Source organism: Rhinopithecus roxellana, chromosome 18 (assembly GCF_007565055.1).
Source record: "Rhinopithecus roxellana isolate Shanxi Qingling chromosome 18, ASM756505v1, whole genome shotgun sequence".
Taxonomy (NCBI): domain Eukaryota; kingdom Metazoa; phylum Chordata; class Mammalia; order Primates; family Cercopithecidae; genus Rhinopithecus; species Rhinopithecus roxellana.
Window position 1 is genome coordinate 93,821,229 of NC_044566.1, and position 19,429 is coordinate 93,840,657.

At 37.3% G+C, this 19,429-nt stretch overlaps 2 protein-coding genes across 2 annotated transcripts in view; one reads left to right on the forward strand and one right to left on the reverse strand.

The window, feature by feature from the left end:
• The window catches only part of UBAC2 (UBA domain containing 2), a 188,629-nt gene that overhangs the window by 129,089 nt on the left and 40,111 nt on the right, over positions 1-19,429 (reverse strand). Inside the window, exons 3-4 of the mRNA XM_010368522.2 lie at positions 16,223-16,342; positions 15,584-15,693 (exon numbers count right to left, since the gene is read on the reverse strand). Coding sequence (XP_010366824.1) covers positions 15,584-15,693; positions 16,223-16,342 — 230 coding nt within the window. The remainder of the gene's footprint in view (positions 1-15,583; positions 15,694-16,222; positions 16,343-19,429) is intronic.
• GPR18 (G protein-coupled receptor 18) lies at positions 1,375-5,818 on the forward strand. Its single transcript, XM_010368518.1, has 2 exons — positions 1,375-1,804; positions 4,622-5,818. Exon 2 carries the CDS (start codon positions 4,656-4,658, stop codon positions 5,649-5,651), a length of 996 nt encoding a protein of 331 aa, XP_010366820.1. The 5' UTR covers positions 1,375-1,804; positions 4,622-4,655; the 3' UTR covers positions 5,652-5,818.

Here is a 19,429-nt window from a genome sequence, read left to right on the forward strand (position 1 = left end):
CAGGCCTATGGAGAGCCCTCAGGTCTCCTGGATGCCTCCTCTAAGGGCCTGGCAATTCAGAAACAAGAATGCCCCTGTGTACCGTGAAGAACTCAAGTCTTGATGAGAGGACTCTTCTAGACACATGCCATCAATGTATCTGTTGATTTTAGCAGCAATAGGGAAGCTAATCAATACTTAATTTTAGAAAAGTAGTAAGCTACGTGAATAAGGAAAGAACAGATTAGGTCTGCAGGCAGGCAGATTTCTGTCCAGCTGAAGTATCAAACTCCTGTGTGATGTATGAAATACAACATCACATATAAAAAATTGATGAACGTAATTCAGCCATAAGAAGTCATATCTAGTGGACAGATCAGTATAATCACCTCGGAAGAAGTTATTACAGGGGGAAAAACTGGGTCTGGCTTTACCCTGAGTTCTTAAGCAAGGAACTGGTCTTCAATTTCTTCATCTACACAAGAAATAGTTGCTATGGTTGTCTCCAATACTGCTAAAACCCATCATTCTGGCAGGTTTAACAATCAAAAGTATTTTATCACCAAAGACAAGGATTTAAGTAACTTTTCTAAGCCACAGACTTACTATGGTTTTGTCTGAGGGAAAAAAAAAAGGATGGACCCCAAACTGTCTAAAATTCAAAAAACAAATACATTTAAGTTCATGTACCTTTTAAAAGTTGACAAACCATGTAAACCAAATATAAAGATAATTAAAATTTTAGGATAAGCAAATGAGAGGATAAATTTTTTTTAAGAAATGAGAAAGTAAAAAAAAATTAACCTAACAAGGCAGGCAGTGATTCGTTGCTCACTTCCCTTTCTGTTGGTTTCATTTCCCTTCTTAGGTGAAAACACTCCTAATATGTAAATCAGTCCACTAAAGACTTCAGAGTCCTTTCTGTTAAGATTTGCAGAAATTTTTATGCAAAAGAAATTATTTCTAGACTTCCATGCACTAGAAAAGCAGACTTACAAAATACAGCAAACTAAAGTGGATAAATGTATGTGGCAAAGCAGAAGCAAATAATCAAGGATCCTACTTTTAAACATTTAGAATTGTTTAAATAGTAAAAAGTGGAAATGTGGATATTCTATGATTTTTAAGAACTTGGTAGTAAAAAGTGAGACTTCATTTAGGATTACCTACTAAGTGCCAGGTACTATGTTAAGCACTTGGGACCTTTCTGGTTTAGGGCCCTCACAATCCTGCTGGATGGTATTATCTCTATTTCAACTGTACAAAAATGAAGTAGGAACAAAGGGTTAGTCAGAGTAGGCAGGTAACTAGACAAAGTTACACAGCTTAGAAAAGCAAAGAAGCTAGACTTTAAACCCCTTTTTACTCAACATCAAATCTCCTTCTCTGTCCATGGATGATGCAGACTTTAAGCATCAAAGTACACAAACTGAAGAAACTTTGTCCTTTGTATATAATTCTCTTAAATATATGCCATCATTTCAAGGGGAGCTTATGCTAAGTGTGACTTCATAAACGAATCATTTGTGAGAGAGAAAAACCACATCCAGGGTAAAGTCATAAGGTGAAAAAGCCTCTTTCAGAGAGCACTTCCTGAAAGAGACAAAGCAGCAATTACAGTCAGCCCAGCACCAACTCCCATGCCAAGCATTACACTGGAAACTACTTTTTAAAGCAACAAGAGTCTAAAACAAAATAAAACATTTCTTAAATACACTGTTTCCAGAAGGAGCTATTTTAACAGAAGCAACTCAGATATCCCTTCGACAGAAGTGGAAGTGCTGAAAAATGTTCATCTCTCATACAGACTTTTGATGGACAGGAGGTAAGCAGCATTTAATTAACTTCATGATTATTGTCAAAAGTAATGCTTTATGTACTATATTTCAAAAATCATTTCATTTTAATAATGCAGGCTGGGCGTGACGGCCCACACCTGTAACTCCAGCACTTTGGGAGGCCAAGGCAGGAGGACCAGTTGTGCCCAGGAGCAACATAGTGAGACCCCGTCTTTACAAAAAAAAAAAAATTGATTAAAAAATAAACGTAACAAACTATGTTGGTGAAAGACCTTGAAATAGGCTATATAATCATCTTTCCACAATACAATTTTACATTTATTTTCAATATTGCTTTACATTAATAGTAAATGTAATTTTTTTCAACTTAAGGAAAGAAAATGTTTATGGTAAATCATACGTATATTTAGAAATGTTCATCACATGGTTTCAATTATGTTGTTTCATGAAATAACTTAATGGTTTTTAAGAAAAGAAAAGCTACAGATAGCCATGGTATCTACAGCTTTTAAAAAGCTGACTTTAAAGTCAATCACTTTTTAGTATTTATCCAAAAATTTCTGTGTTTGCAGAGGACAATCAATACTATAATGCCTTTAAAACACATGCATCACTCATTTTTTTTCAAACTTGAGCAAATGAATACAAGTATTGGTGACAAGCTACATAAAAACTGCTTGAGCATAACATGGGAAAAAAGACTCAAGATGGTTTGTAAGTATAGGACTTATGTCACAAAATTAAATGATGAGGATAGGTGAAGGGAGTCCTGATGCAATACTAAAAAAGAAAAATACAAAATTTCATTTCTATTATAATTGCTACTATTTAAGAATTCATTCCAGTTAAACATAAGATTTAAGCCTCCATGATTACTCTCCTTTGAATGACACTAGAGATATAATTTTTTTCTGTAACACTTTCCTCATTTAATAGAAATTAATATTCTAGTCACACCAATATTTGGAAAATTTAATATGTTTTTAAATATATAGAATTATACTCCAAAATCATATTTAACCTAAATATTTGAGAAGGAAAGGAGAAGAAGGGAAGAAAGGGAAGGGGAAGGAGAAGGGGAAGGGGAAGGGGAAGGGAAGGGAAGGGAAGGGAAGGGAAGGGAAGGGAGGGAAGGGAGGGAAGGAAGCAAGGAAGGGAAGGGAAGGGAGGAAGGGAGGCAGGGAGGCAGTAGGGCAGGGAGGCAGGGAGGCAGGAAGGCAGGAAGGCAGGAAGGCAGGCAGGCACGTTTCTTGTTTATCCACAGCAATTGCTCAAGTTAATTTTTAATGATCAATAGCCCATGATGCCACTGACCACAGATAGCAAATCTCCCCCACAGTTTTCCTTAAATAGAAATTCTGGGCTGATCTGAAGACAGCCCACTCTGCAAAGTGACATTTTTGAAGGAAACTTTTCATCCACCTCTATATTTCAAGGGGATGCCACAGGTTCCATCTCATTGCAGCAAAGTCTGTTTTTAAAGTCTGTTGTTGATGTTGCATCACGGGGGAGTGAAGTTTCACACTGAGGAGTCAATGATATTTGCAACCCCAAATAACCTCCTTTCCATTTAAAATGGGCAGGTTTTTTTATGTGGTGATGGAAATTTGTTAGTTTCTACATACACATCAAGTTACTGAATGACTTCTTATTAATATCTACTTGTCTTAGATACTCCTTTTTTGGATTTACTTTGAAAATTTTTTAAATTTAAATAATATTGAAGCTTCTGAATCTAGATGGAATGAGGATATGAAAGTTACTAATAGCACTAGCTTGTTTTCAAGGTGCTGCTTTCTGTGAACCACTGAAGTACAGCAGTTGAAATCACAAAACTTGGAAGACTTGGCATTAAGTACTCCCAATTGTGCATTAGAAAATAGGTCATCTATTGCTCTAACAGTCTAGTTCTTGATCTGCTGACCATGGCACAAAACACTGCTGTTTCTAGACTTATGATAATTTAAAGAGAACATAAGGTAATAAACACTATGAAGTGTTTCCACTTTAAAAAAACAAAAAGTTTAATAGCCAGCTACACAAGTCTTCATTTCCAAACTAGAGATTTACAAACTAGAGTTTTTTAGCAAAGTAGAGTTGCTGTGAGTCATCTCATCAAAAGTTCCTTCCTTTATTTATTCATCAATTCAGTAAACATGTATTTATTGAGTACCTATTACATGCTCAACAGACAGTGGGGCTGCAGCTGTAACACAGGAAAAGTTCCCATTCTCTCTCAAATGAGAACTACTGTGAATGTTCAGTAGTTAACCAGCCGAATGGTTCCTTGATTAATTTTCCACATGTTTCTATTTACATATTTTGTATATTAAAATTGTATTTAATGAAAAAATACATTATTTGGACATTACTCATCTGGTTGCAAAATATTTTAACAGAATGAAGATGATAAAAAGTGGCAAACAATTGTATTAAGTCAAAATTCAGAATGGCCTTTTCCCAATTAGTCCAAATTAAAGGACACTTATTACAGGAACAACGGCTACCTAATTTCACACTATAGGAAAAAATTGTAAAGAAATGGTTATTCTTGTAGGAAGAAGGGAAGTGAGCAGGGAGAGAGAGATGAATGAACTTGCCCAATGAATTATGACACCAGGATCATTTTAATAGATTAATACAAATTAGGAATAATCTCTAGGGAATGGATTCCTTAATAAATACTAAGACACATCGAGTGAGTTTATAACATAAAATGCTCTCAAACTTAAAATTCACTGGCAGTCAAGCTGAGTGGGAGAATGTTAAGCATTTGTTTTTTAACCGAGGATTTTATTCTTCTTTTTCTTAACTATTCTTATTTTTCTTAACTATTTTTACAGTTTCTAAGTATCATGCCCACCAACAAGCTGTAAAATGATCACCCTGAACAATCAAGATCAACCTGTCCCTTTTAACAACTCACATCCAGATGAATACAAAATTGCAGCCCTTGTCTTCTATAGCTGTATCTTCATAATTGGATTATTTGTTAATGTCACTGCATTATGGGTTTTCAGTTGTACCACCAAAAAGAGAACCACTGTAACCATCTATATGATGAATGTGGCATTAGTGGACTTGATATTTATAATGACTTTACCCTTTCGAATGTTTTATTATGCAAAAGATGAATGGCCATTTGGAGAGTACTTCTGCCAGATTCTTGGAGCTCTCACGGTGTTTTACCCAAGCATTGCTCTATGGCTTCTTGCCTTTATTAGTGCCGACAGGTACATGGCCATTGTACAGCCGAAGTATGCCAAAGAACTTAAAAACACATGCAAAGCCGTGCTGGCGTGTGTGGGAGTCTGGATAATGACCCTGACCACGACCATCCCTCTGCTACTGCTCCATAAAGACCCGGATCAAGACTCCACACCCGCCACCTGCCTCAAGATTTCTGACATCGTCTATCTAAAAGCTGTGAATGTGCTAAACTTCACTCGACTGACATTTTTTTTCTTGATTCCTTTGTTCATCATGATTGGGTGCTACTTGGTCATTATTCATAATCTCCTTCATGGCAGGACGTCTAAGCTGAAACCCAAAGTCAAGGAGAAGTCCATAAGGATCATCATCACACTGCTGGTGCAGGTGCTTGTCTGCTTTATGCCCTTCCACATCTGTTTCGTTTTCCTGATGCTGGGAACGGGGGAGAACAGTTATAGTCCCTGGGGAGCCTTTACCACCTTCCTCATGAACCTCAGCACGTGTCTGGATGTGATTCTCTACTACATCGTTTCAAAACAATTTCAGGCTCGAGTCATTAGTGTCATGCTATACCGTAATTACCTTCGAAGCATGCGCAGAAAAAGTTTCCGATCTGGTAGTTTACGGTCACTAAGCAATATAAACAGTGAAATGTTATGAATAATAGAAAGGTTCTTTTATCTCAATCCCATCAAAATTCACTTCACTAACTACTCTGGCGTCAATGGATATTCTGTATAATATTATCAAGTCCCTTTTCTCTTGAAAAAAGTAAATTCATTATCTTCATTTTAAAAACTTATATAAAACATTTTTGTGAATTATTCGGAGAAAAGCATCTGATTTGTCTTTCACAGTCAAGCCTTATTTACACAGATAATTAACTTTTTGCATTTCTATGTGCAAGTGACACATGTATGTTAATCAAGTCAGTAAGGGGGAAATCAAACTACCATACAAAATAATTTGATTAAATTATTTTCTATCTAGATGCAGCTCCCTTAGGTCTAATTTGCACTAGGAATGGACTTATAAATCCAGTACTTTATGTCCCAAACACCGAGTTCCAGAATTCCCATATAAGAAATTATGTTGAACTCATTACTGTTACTTACTACAAGGCAAAATTAACAGGAACAAGAACCCAAGGGGCCTGTAAAGACCATCCCGATCAGCCCTCCCCTACTCTGAATTCATCCTTTTGAAAACAGAGGATAGTCATTCAACAAACACTGAGAGCCTACTATGCACCAAACTCTATTTAGGACTAATAATGAAAATCTAACCTGAGATGCTATTTCTATCCAATAATCCAAGTTCATTTCTATCATCTATCTACTATATGGTGAAATGCCATTCTCCAATACAAACAGTTTGTTCTTCTTATGTGGTTCAAGATCCCATTTTTACAAAAGAGGTTGATTTTTTTTCCCAGGCCATATGTCACAGTATAAATAGTACTATGGGAACCTTGGATTCTTAGTCTTGCCATTTAATTTCTCCGAATAAAGTAACAAACCAAGTGACTTATCCATCTAACAGAAAAAAACTGAAGTATAATCAGTAAAGCCCCTATTATTCTTAATACTTATGGAAGTAAAATAAATGATTCAACTATAACTTCCTCTCTTTATCATTCTTAACATGATCATATCCTACTGGGGCTTAGAACCAAATATATGCATTGGTTAGAAATTTATTTCTGGCTGGGCATGGTGGCTCACGCCTGTAATCCTAGCACTTTGGGAGGCTGAGGTGGACGGATCACTTGAGGTCAGGAGTTCGAGACCAGCCTGGCCAACATAGTGAAACCCTGTCTCTACTAAAAATGCAAAAATTAGCCAGACATGATGGCAGGTTCCTGTAATCCCAGCTACTTGGGAGGCTGAGGCAGTAGAATAGCTTGAACCCAGGAGGCGGAGGCTGCAGTGAGCCGAAATTGCACCACTGCACTCCAGCCTAGGCGACAGAGCGAGACTCTGTCTCCAAAAAAAAACAAAATTGATTTCTGGAAATAACATAGGTAAATTCATATTATTAAAAAAAAAAAAGAAAGATTAAAAAAACACAAAAAGTCTAATCATAAAATGGCATTTTTGCACTAGACGGTCCCTTAGACAATCTTCTTAGTACAATTCTTCTCTTCAAAATATAAAAAACTGAAGCCTAAAGAGGTTATGTGACTTGCTCAGCTAAAGAACCACCCCTAGAAACCCAGGTCAGTTCTTTCATGTCGAACACTAATTTTTCAATAATAAAAAGCAAACATGCTTAAACATTCTCAGAGCTACATAAGGTGGTACTGAGATGCAGTTTCTCAAAAAAGAGAAAAATACAAAGTTTTTAGTTTCAATAGTCAAATGAGTAAAATACTTATCTTTATATACTTTATATACACAAAATAAGTCTCTTTATAGATATTATATCTTTATATATTATTTATATATCTTATATATTTAACATATATTATTTCTAAAACAAGAAAAACAACTCTTGTATTTGACATATAGGTTTATTGTACACATATACATAGTCAGAGCCTACTCTCAACCATACAGATGAATCTACTCTTAAATGTATTAGATGGAAAAGTTATCTGCCAGAGCTTGTCTTGATAAGAAGAGTTTAGTCTCAAAGCAAAAAGCACAACAAAAGATTCTACTGATACAAAATCAACAAAGTGAAAATGTATGCTGTGATTCTCACAATAAAATTGTAAATCATCTAAATTTTAATTGTAGATCACTTAAAAGTTATTTTTAAAATAATTTACTTAGCATTATAATCAAATATATTTTAACATAATATGTAAAATTCAAAATTTCACTGTATTCTGGAAAACAATGTAACATCCACATATAAATACTAACAAAAAATAATAGGTATATAAGGCCAGATGTGTGGCAGGACTGAGTTACTAGAAATGCCTAATACATATGGCTTTTAATAATGGAGTTATCTCTACTTTCAAAACCTAACAGTTACATTTTCTGAGTTTAAATCATAGTCATGAGCATCCATCATATGTCAGCTACAATTTCTATGCAAAGCACTAGAAAAAGAAATGAACAAGTCTGTGGTTCAAAGGCCTTCCCTTACAGTCTTAGTGGGGCCACACTGTAATCAAGGCTTGCTTGCCCTTCACCATTACTGAATGTAGGGCAATGAGCACATAAAGTGAAACTTGGTTCTCCCTTAAAGAGTCAGTGGGTAGCCTAGAAGGCACAGACAATGACAAGGTAATATAATAAATACTAATAGAGATAATTAATACATGTGCTGTAATACACATGTAAGGGCAATCTGCCAAAGGGCAAAAGGAAGCAGAAAGCAAACCAAGTAGGCATTGAGAATGCAAATGCGTAGCAAGCGAAGAAAGCTGGATGACCAGTTGGAAAGTGGTTTGAGACTAGCTGGTGGTCAGACGAGGAGGGCTCTGAAAGGAAAGAAGAGCTGGGCATAGTAGCACATGCCTATAATCCCAGCTACTCAGGAGGCTCAGGTGGGAGGACTGGGCTTGAGCCTAGGAGTTCAAGGCCAGCCTGGATAACATGGCAAGACCTTCTCTCTTAAGAAAAACAATACATGGAAGGGGTATACGCTTGTTTCTAGAAGCTTGATGTAAGACAGCTTCTTTAATTCTCGGGGCTACCCTTTGAAGCACAGAAACCCCACCGTTGACATGTGAGGGTCATCTATAAACTGAGCTCAGGAAATGGAGCTTGAGAGAAGTAACTTGCTCAAGATTTCACATAACTAGTAAGTGGCAGAGCTGGAATCTCAAATCTGGTCTGTCTGATGGCAAAGACTGTGCTATTTCCACTATTCCAGACTGCCTGGATAGCATCTTGGAGGAATCTGACTTTTATTCTGATGGATATGAGAATTTGAGGGTTTTTAAAAGAACTAGTGTGGTTAAGCCTGCATTTTAGAAAGATAACTTCTGACAGCATTGTATGGAATGCTTTGAAATTCACAGGGAAACTAGAGAATTACTGTAAAAAAGTAGACAATAAAAGATGTAAGAGTTGAGACTGGGATAACAATGACAGTAGAAGTAGAGACGAAGGGATGAATGAATGAGTTATTCAGGACTTTGCATTACTAAGACTCAGTGCCAGAAGTCCTAGCCAGAGCAACTAGGCAAGAGAAAGAAAGAAAAGGCATCCAAATAGGAAAGCTCAAACCATCTCTCTTTACTGACGATATGATTCTATACCTAGAAAACCCTAAAGACTCTGCCAAAAGGCTCCAGGAATCAAGAAACAACTTCTCTAGAATTTCAGGATACCAAATCAATGAAGAAAGATCAGTAGTAGTATTTCTATACACCAATAACTTAGTTCAAGCTGAGAGTCAAACCAAGAACACAACCCCATTTACAATAGCCACACACACACAAAAAAAGATACCTAGGAATACATCTAACCAGGAAGGTAAAAGATCTCTACAAGAACTACAAAACATTGCTGAAAAAAATCAAAGATGGCCAGGCGTGGTGGCTCATGCCCATAAGCCCAGCACTTTGGGAGGCAAAGGCAGGCTAGGCTGATCCCAAGGTCAGGAGATCGAGACCATCCTGGCTAGCACAGTGAAATCCCGTCTCTACTAAAAAATACAAAAAAAAAAAAAAAAAAAAATAGCCAGGCATGGTGGCACGTGCCTGTAATCCCAACTACTCAGGAGACTGAGGCAGGAAAATCGCTTGAATCTGGGAGGCGGAGGCTGCAGTGAGCCAAGATCGCGCCACTGCTCTCCAGCCTGCGTGACAGAGTGAGACTCCGTCTCAAAAAAAAAAAAAAAAAGAAAAACGAAAAAAAATCAAAGATGACACAAACAAATGGAAAAAGCATTCCATTCTCATGGACTGAAACAACTGATATCATTAAAATGGCCATACTGTCCAAAGCAATCTACAGATTCAAGGCTATTCCTAGCAAACTACAATGTCATTTTTCACAGAATTAGAAAAAATTATTCTAAAATTCATATAGAACCAAAAAAAGAGCCCAAATAGCCAAGGCAATCCTAAGCAAAAAAGCAAAGAATAAAACAAAGCCAGAGGCATCATATTACCCAACTTCAGACTATAAGGCTACAGTAAGCAAAACAGCATAGTACTGGTACAAAAACAGACATATAGACCAGTGGAACAAAATAGAGAACCCAGAAATAAAGCCTCACACCTACAGCCATCTGACCTTCAACAAAGTTCACAAAAATAAACAGTGGTGAAAGGATTCCCTATTCAATTAATGGTGCTAGGATAGCTGGCTAGTCATATGCAGAAGAATGAAACTATACCCCTACCTTGCACCACATACAAAAATTAACTCAAGATGGATTAAAGATACAAATGTAAGACCTCAAACTATAAGAATCCTAGAAGAAAACCTAGGAAACACCACTCTGGACATCGGCCTTGGGAAAGAATTTGTGACTAAGTCCTCAAAAGCAATTGCAATGAAAACTAAAATTGACAAACGGGACCCATTTAAACTAAAGAGCTTCTGCGCAGCAAAATAAACTATCAACGGAGTAAACAACCTATAAAATGGGAGAAAATGCTTACAAACTGCATCTGACAAAGGTCTAATATCCAGAATCTACAAGGAACTTGATTCAACAAGCACAAAACAACCCCATTAAAAAGTGGGCAAAAGACACAAACAGATACTTTTCAAAAGAAGACACACAAGTGGCCAACACACAAGAAAAAATGCTCAACGGTAATCATCAAATGCAAATCAAAACCACAATGAGATACCATCTCACATCAGTCAGAATGGCTACTAAAAAGCCAAAAAAACAACAGATGCTAGGGAGATCTGGGAAGAAAAGGGAAACTTATACACTGTTGTATATAAGTGAGAAAAGGGAACTCTTATACACTGTTGGTGGGAATGTCAATTAGTTCAGCCACTATGGAAAGCAGTTTGGAGATTTCTCAAAGAACTTAAAACAGGACTACCATTCAACCCAACAATCCAACTACTGAGTACATAGCCAAAAGAAAATAAATCATTCTACCAAAAAGACACATGCACTCACATGTTCATCGCAGACCTATTCACAATAGCAAAGACATGGAATCAACCTAAGTGCCCATCAACAATGGACTGGATAAAGAAAATATGGTACATATGCACCATGGAATATGATACAGCCACAAAAAAGAATGAAATCATGTCCTTTGCAGCAACATGGATGCAGTTGGAGGCCATTATCCTAAATAAATTAATGCAGGAACAGAAAACCAAATACCACACGAACTCACTTAAAAGTGGGAGCTAAACACTGGGTACACATGGACATCAAGATGGCAGCCATAGACACGGAGGACTATTAGAGGGGGAAGAAGGGAAGGGAGCAAGGGTTGAAAAACTAACTACTGGAAACTACACTCACTACCTGGGTGACGGGACCATCTGTACCCCAAACCTCAGCATCATGCAATATACTCATATAACAAACCTTCATGTGTACCCCTTGAATCTGAAAGTTCAAATTTCAAAAAATAAAAACTAAGACTCAGTGACCTACCCCATTGACAAGCAAAATGAAAGATTTCCAGCTTGCATGACTCTGGGTAGATGCTACTAACTAAAATAAGAAGAAAGAGGGGAAGAGGATAGAGAGAAGGCCAGAAGAGAGGAGACCTTCTGAACATGAGTTTTCTTTGAGTCTATAAATAATTAGGAAGTAAGACTCTAGACCAGACATGGTGGTCATGCCTATAATCCCAGCACTTTGGAAGGCCAAGGCAGGAGGATCACTGGAGGCCAGAAGTTTGAGACCAGCCTGGGTAAAATAACAAGACCCCATCTCTACAAAAAAAAAAAAACACACACAAACAAACTAAAAAAAAAAAAAAAAATGGCCGGACACGGTGGCTCATGCCTATAATCCCAGCACTTGGGGAGGCCAAAGGCAAGGTGGATCACCTGATATCAGGAGTTCATGACCGGCCTGACCAATATGGTGAAACTCTGTCCTATTAAAATTACAAAAAAATTAGCCTGGCATGGTGGCAAACCCAGCCACTCAGGAGGCTGAGGCAGGAGAACCACTTGAACCAGGGAGGTGGAGGTTGCAGTGAGCAGAGATCGCGCCATTGCACTGCAGCCTGGGCAGCAAGAGTGAAACTCTGTCTCAAAAAAAAAAAAAATTAGTTGGTCATGGTGGCACACCTATAGTCACAGCTACTCAGGAGGCTGAGCTAGGAGGATTACTTGAACCCAGGAGTTTGAAGTTACAGTGAGCTATGATCTGGGCAACAGAATAAGAAAGTAGTGTGGGTTGGAAATAGAGAGCTTGGAAGCAAACAATACATGTTCACTGTAGTTGAAATCAAGAAAGTGCGCAAGATAGTCCAAAACGTTTGAGAAAAGAGCTGCACGCAGTAACTAAGGTCAAAAAGAACTAGCAAGGAGCAGTGTGTGGGACTCACGAGAGCAGGTGGTTTCATGAAATAAGGAGAGGTTAAAAGCATTTAATGTGCTACTGAAAGGTTAAAGAAGATGGCCAGTGGCTTTAGAAATTAGGTGGCCACTGGTGACCTTTATAAGAGAAGTTCCTGTAGTGGTGAGGTGAAGAAAAAAAAAAAAAGAGATAATTAAATAGGAAGTAAAGAACTGTAGAAGAGTGCAGAAAAATTTGGTCCTGATGGGAAAGAAAAGTATTAGATGTTAGGCGAAAAACATTGAAAGCTGTAAAGCACATATTTTTATTTTACTTTAAGTTCCGGGATACATGTGCAGAATGTGCAGGTTTGTTAAACAGAGGTATACATGTGCCATGGTGGTTTGCTGCACCTACTGACCCATCATCTAGGTTTTAAGCCTCGCATGCATTAGGTATTTGTCCTAATGCTCTCCCTCTCCTTGCCCCTCACCCACAGACAGCCCCCAGTGTGTGATGTTCCCCTCCCTGTGTCCATGAAGTACACTGATTTGGAAAAAACAAACAAACAAACAGTAGTTTCCTCTCTTTAGTTTTTGAAGCTTTGCTATCATCAATAAAAGATATATTTGTGGCTGGGTACAGCGGCTCACACCTGCAATCCCAGCACTCTGGGAGGCCAAGAAAGGAGGATCACTTGAGCCCAGGAATTCAAGATCAGCCTAGACAACATAGCAAAACCTTTTCTCTACCAAAAAGTAATACTAATAAAAATGTTTTTAAGAGATATATTTACAGAATACAAAGTTTATTGTGTTCCAAAAAGTCTATGTTTGAGAAAGCCTCAAGATTTAAAAAAGTCATACTATATACTATGTTTGTGACTTGAAAAGGAAGAGAAATATATTCTTATTCAGGAGATGGCTGAATTAACATTTATAGTGTCTTTCAAAGGGGATGCTATAACTTTTCAACTTATTCAAGTTTGTAACTCTTGCTACAAACTGAGATTTAAGTAGGTAAATCCCTTCCCTCCTCTGAGAGTAAGCAAAACTATTCCCGCCAACTTCAAAATTGAATCAATCTTCTTTTTATGCACAAGTTAATAGGATTCCATAATTAAATAAATGAATACAAAAGTTCTACTGTCATTCAACTCTATGTGCAGCAGGAAAAAGAAGACAGGGAGACAGTGTAAATAAGAATTAATGCTAAGTTACTATCCAGCTCCAAAGTTCATTCTAACACAGACACACATACCTCCCATCACTCAGCAGGCTATACAGGGAACGAAAAAGAAATGGCCTGATAGGAGATGTTTTGGGGAAAAATTATGATTTAGCAATGCTGCTGCTTCCCTGAGTCAACGTGGAATCATTCCTGATGTCAACACTATTTTCCCCAATAACAGAATACTCAACTTTAACTTCTCAGTCTAATTACAATGACCACCTGTGGAATTCAAACTTCATGCTAATTCTGACACAGAATTTTATGTCTCCATTCAAACATTATTCAGAATCATACATTATTAAAACAGCTAAAGGTCAACATTCATGGATATTCACAGCAATTATAATTCACAAAAGGGAGTAACACTGTAAATATTAACAATAAATAAAAATTAACAGGTACGAAAGCTATTAGAACACTAATTATAATTTTAAAATAGGGATCCAAAGTGAATTTGAATCAAGATACATACAGTAGCTTAATAGTTCTCAAAACACATATTTAAAATTAAAAGACTGAAGATAGTACACACAGAATTTTAAATATCTGGTATCTATATTTCATACTATCTCATTTCCCAAATAGTGTCTCAGATACTTTGTTCAGATGCTTGGAGGTCATTTACATGTGCTAACAACTCTGCTCCTAGATTCTGATTATTTCACACACTAATACATGGTTTTTGGGGGGTTTTTTGTTTTTTGAGAGGGAGTCTCACTCTTTCGCCCAGGCTGAAGAGCAGTGGTGTGATCTCAGCTCACTGAAACCTCTGCCTCCCAGGTTCAAGCGATTCTTCTGCCTCAGCCTCCTGAGCAGCTGGGACTACAGGTGCACGCCACCATGCCTGACTAATTTTTGTATTTTTAGTAGAGACGGGGTTTCACCATATTGACCAGTCTGATCTCGAACTCCTGACCTCGTGATCCGCCCACCTCAGCCTCCCAAAGTGCTGGAATTACAGGCGTGAGCCCGTATTTGAAGCTTTGCTACCATCAATTACGGGCTGTTACCACGCCTGGCCTGTTTGTTTGTTTGTTTGTTTGTTTGAGATGGAGTCTCGCTCTGTCAACTCTGCTCCCAGAATCTAGTTATTTCACACACTAATACATGATTTTTTTTTTAAAAGAAGATCAACGCAATATGAAAGCACACAAATTCTGAGTGGGTTGGCCACTGCAGGTTGTCTACAAAGTTATAACCTATACACTGGCTTTGTTTTATGTTTGATGGAAACGTATAAAACATTATCAGCTTTTAAAAATTATTCTTCAGAAGCCTAACTTCATACAAATTAATTTTGTTTCCTAATCTAATGAAACTATATTTTTGTGTTTAGTTCATAAAATTACAAAGACACATTTCACTATAAAAACACACAAAACTAATTCTATCAGGATCAGAATAGGAAATTCACTTAAAATTCTCTAAAACACAACATTTCAAAGCTAAAAAAAGAATGTGGCTGGGCGCGGTGGCTCACACGGTGGCTCAAGCACTCTGGGAGGCCAAGGAGGATGGATCACCTGAGGTCAGGAGTTTGAGACCAGCCTGGCCAACATGGCGAAACCCCATCTCTACTAAAAACTACAAAAATTAGCTGGGCATGGTGGCACGCACCTGTAGTCCCAGCTACTTGGGAGGCTAAGGCAGGAGAATCACTTGAACCCAGGAGGTGGAGGTTGTGGTCAGCCGAGGTCACACCAATGCACTCCAGCCTGGGTGACAGAGCGAGACTCTGTCTCAAAAAAAAAAGTAAAATAAATTTTAAAGAAAGAATATAAAATTGATTATATTTCAAGAACATAATAAAAATGTAGGCATAGATTAGGCTTTTTACATATAAAATCAATTTTACTATATCTAAAAGTTTAAAATATTCTTTTACTGACTTTCACATATAACACTTTAAATCACATTCAAGTTGTTCTAAATTAAGTCAATCTTTAAGTGCTACTTACAATCCAGAAGGCAAATTACTAGCTGCAGTGATGCCCAAGAAATACTGCATAGCTTCGACGAGGAGAAAGTCAAATAAGGCTGACAAAACCCAGGAACCCAGCAAAAAGGACTACAAGATAAAACAGCAGAAAAATTATAGAGATGAGTCTCCTAAAAATAAACTAACATTTATTCAACTAGAATCAGCTCAGAGGTATGTATTTGTATGTATGTGTGTGTGTATATATATATTCAAAAGTAATTGTTTTTATTAAAATAGACTTTCGAAAATCGGCAGAGTAAACCCATATTGCTCAAATGTATTAACATCCATAATTTTTAAGTAGGTTGAAGATATATTTTTAACAAGTAAAACACAAACCACTAAGCAAAATAAATTATAATTTTATTAAAGTCAAAGTATTAAAATTTGTATTAGCTGTTCACAACTAATACTATATATTATCATTATCACTATTATTATTATGCTATTCTAAAATTTTCTTTGGTTAATGCCCATATGCCTCAAATCAGATACAGAATAGTATAATTTTAAAAAAACTGTAAATAATAACACCAAGTTTAACAAAGTAAAATCCATTTAAACAAAATTTTTTTCTATAGCCTAAGTGGCAAAGACAAAAGACATAAAAACTTACTGCAAATTTTCTGCTTCCATATCTTCTTTCAAATATCCTAAAATTATAAATAAGCAGACTACTGCAGAAAGTATCTTTCAAATCAAGGCAAATTATTCTTCCACATATCAACCTCCAAATCTAGATGGGGATTTAAAAAAGAACAACAAACAAGAGTAAAATTTGTTCGGATCTCTTCCTTAGCAAATTTGTTATGTTTATACTGTCTATTTTTAATAGTCTAAACAAAATCATAATGCACACACAAAAGGAACATTATACATGTATGTTCTCTGAGCTCAAGTCTCTCACAGTAAAAATTCCTTCCAACAGTGGCACGAAAGGTACTTGAATTTTTTTGTGCTTATAAGAAAACATATTCTCATTAAGATAACAGAAAACTGCCTATAAGAAATTTTAGGATTGTGTTTAGTAAGATTTTAAAAAGTATATACATAAGCTAGAATGAAAGGCTAACAAATGTTCATTATTATGCTACTGAATAAGACAAAGGTGTAACTGAAAAACAACTTAGGTATAAACTCAAAAATATACATTTCTGAGCTTAATTTTAATCATCAACCTACTTCAGAGCAACTATGCAAAGTAATTTACGGCAACTGTTGCTAAATATGACTAGGTTTGAAATATTAGTTTATTTAAATCACTGTTTCACCCAACTTCCGGTTGCGTAAAAACATATAAGGGGACACACACACACAAAAAAAAGAGCTACTCAAAAGCCTATTTTTGAGTCTGCTTAAACATTTTTCAGATTTTTAAAGATAATCCCAATGACATTTGAAAACATCCTAATCTTATTTCCCCTTCACAATGACCTTATGAGATAGGTAAAACAAATATTAATGACAATTTTTCTTTGTATTTTTATTGTGGTAAAACAGATACAAAAGTTGTAATTTTAACTACTGAGTATACAATTCGGTGGTATTAAGCAAATTCACAATATTGTACAATCATCACCACTATCTATTTCCAGAACTCTTCATCATCCTAGACAGAAACGCCATGCTAATTTCCTGTTCCCTCTCCCCACAGCCACAGGAAACACCATTCTACTTAATGTCTCTATGAATTTGCTTATACTTGATACCTCATGTAAGTAAGGTCACATATTTGTCCTTTTGCATTTGCTCATTTCACTTTGCATAGTATTTTCAAGGTTCATAGTAAAGCATGTATCAATCTCATTCTCATTTATAGTTGAATAATATTCTATGGTATGTATACACCACATTTTGTTTATCCATTTATCTGTTAATAGGCATTTGGGTTTCTACCTTTTTGCTATTGTGAATAATGCTGCTGCGAACATTGGTAATATTAACTCTTTTCTTTTTTTTTTGAGACAGGGTCTCACTCTGTTGCCCAGGCTGTAGTGCACTGACGTGATCACATCTCACTGCAGGCTCAACCCTCTGGACTGATTCAATACTCGCACCTCAGCCTCCTGAATAGCTGGGACTACAGGTGTGCACCACCACACCCATCTAATTTTTGTATTTTTTGTAGAGATGGTGCTTTGCCATGTTGCCCAGGCTGGTCTTGAACTCCTGGGCTCAAGCAATCCATTCGCAAGCCTTGGCCTCCCAAGGTGCTGAGATTACAGGTCTGAACCACCACATCCAGCCAACTGTCTTAAGGAAAAAGAGGCACAGAGAAACTATCTGTCTAAAGTCACACAATCTGTGCTCTTGCCAACAGAAATAAGAATACAAATGAGAAGTCTGACCATATCAACTGTCAAAACATTTCACATATGTCCCTACTCCAAGCAAGACACCAGGCAGAGTCTTTGTCGTGACTGTACTGGCCACCAGAGTTCATTTCACCTGCCAGCCCAGCTGACCTGGGGATGGCTGCCTACAAGGCTGTGCTGAGGCCATAGCTGGGCTCAAGGAGAAACAGTACCAGAGTCACACTGAAACTTTAGGCAGCATACACCTCTATCAATATGATCAATGAGGCAGTACACATGAGAGCACAAAGTACTTTACCAATGGCAGATGATGATGACTGTCATCTCCGCAGCAAACACCAGATTCAAAAACCATAAGAGGCAGCTCCAAGTCCTCTATCCCCACATTTAATATTACAATGAAAATACTCTACTCAGGCATAAGCTCTGAGAGCCACTAAGAACATCTGGGGATTAAGGAAATTGAAACTTTGTAATTAGTAAGATATAACAAACTGCATTTCCAGAACCCCATTTTTCTTCAGTTAATGAAAATAAAGCTGCTAGCTACAGTTTTAAATAATTTATGTGTTGCAATGATGCTCAAGGACACAAAACTATGAGAGCTGGTATAAGAATGAACCACTGCATATTATTATACAGGTGAATGTCCCCTAAAGACTGGTAACTGGCTACAGGCTTGCACTCAGCAAAGCACTGCTTCTGCAACTCAACCTAAAGAAACCTGATTGTACCTCTGCATTAATTGCCAAAATCTGGAGGTTCAGAACTTACAAAATAAAGCCCTTCATTATCTGAGACCTCCTGGACTTCTCCAATCTAATTCTGGGTTTGCCTCAAAACCTGGGTTTGCCTCAAAGCATGCTTCCTATACCACACTCCTAAAGGTCTGAAATTCATGTTACTTCCTGAAGTAAAATGCCCTTCCTTCTCTTCATTGCTAACGAACAGTCATCCCTTCTTTCAGACCAAACTGAAAGCTCACATCCCTAAGACTCTCTGGAGGTATTCCCCCAATACTGGTGCCTACTTCCTTTATCACCCCCCAAGGATGTCATGTACACCTGTGACCTACAGAATCACGTTCTTACATGTATGTGCGTGTTTAGATTTCCCAAGGCAGAACTGAAACTCCCGTATCTCTCATGAATATACACTGACAGCCTCTTAGGTGTTTTAACAGTGTTAATGTGGAAGTGGGTATTTCCATTCCTGGACAGAAGGGTGGTCGGTCCTCTTCCATCCAAGCAGGTCACCACCTTTAAAGCACAGATGTCCACAGAGTGAGTTTAGCCAAACGAACCAAATTAACTCCAGAAATTAGGAAGGTATCAACCCAAGGCCCGGGGGCCCTTACATTAGTGGTCTTCAAAGCCACCCATACACTAGAATCCCCGGGGGGTTGTTTTTAAATGTACAGCAATGACCAGGTACCACCACCAGACTCTGTGACTCAGTTGTTCTGGGGTGAGATAGTAGGTTTATGTAAATCTAGGTATAAATTATAC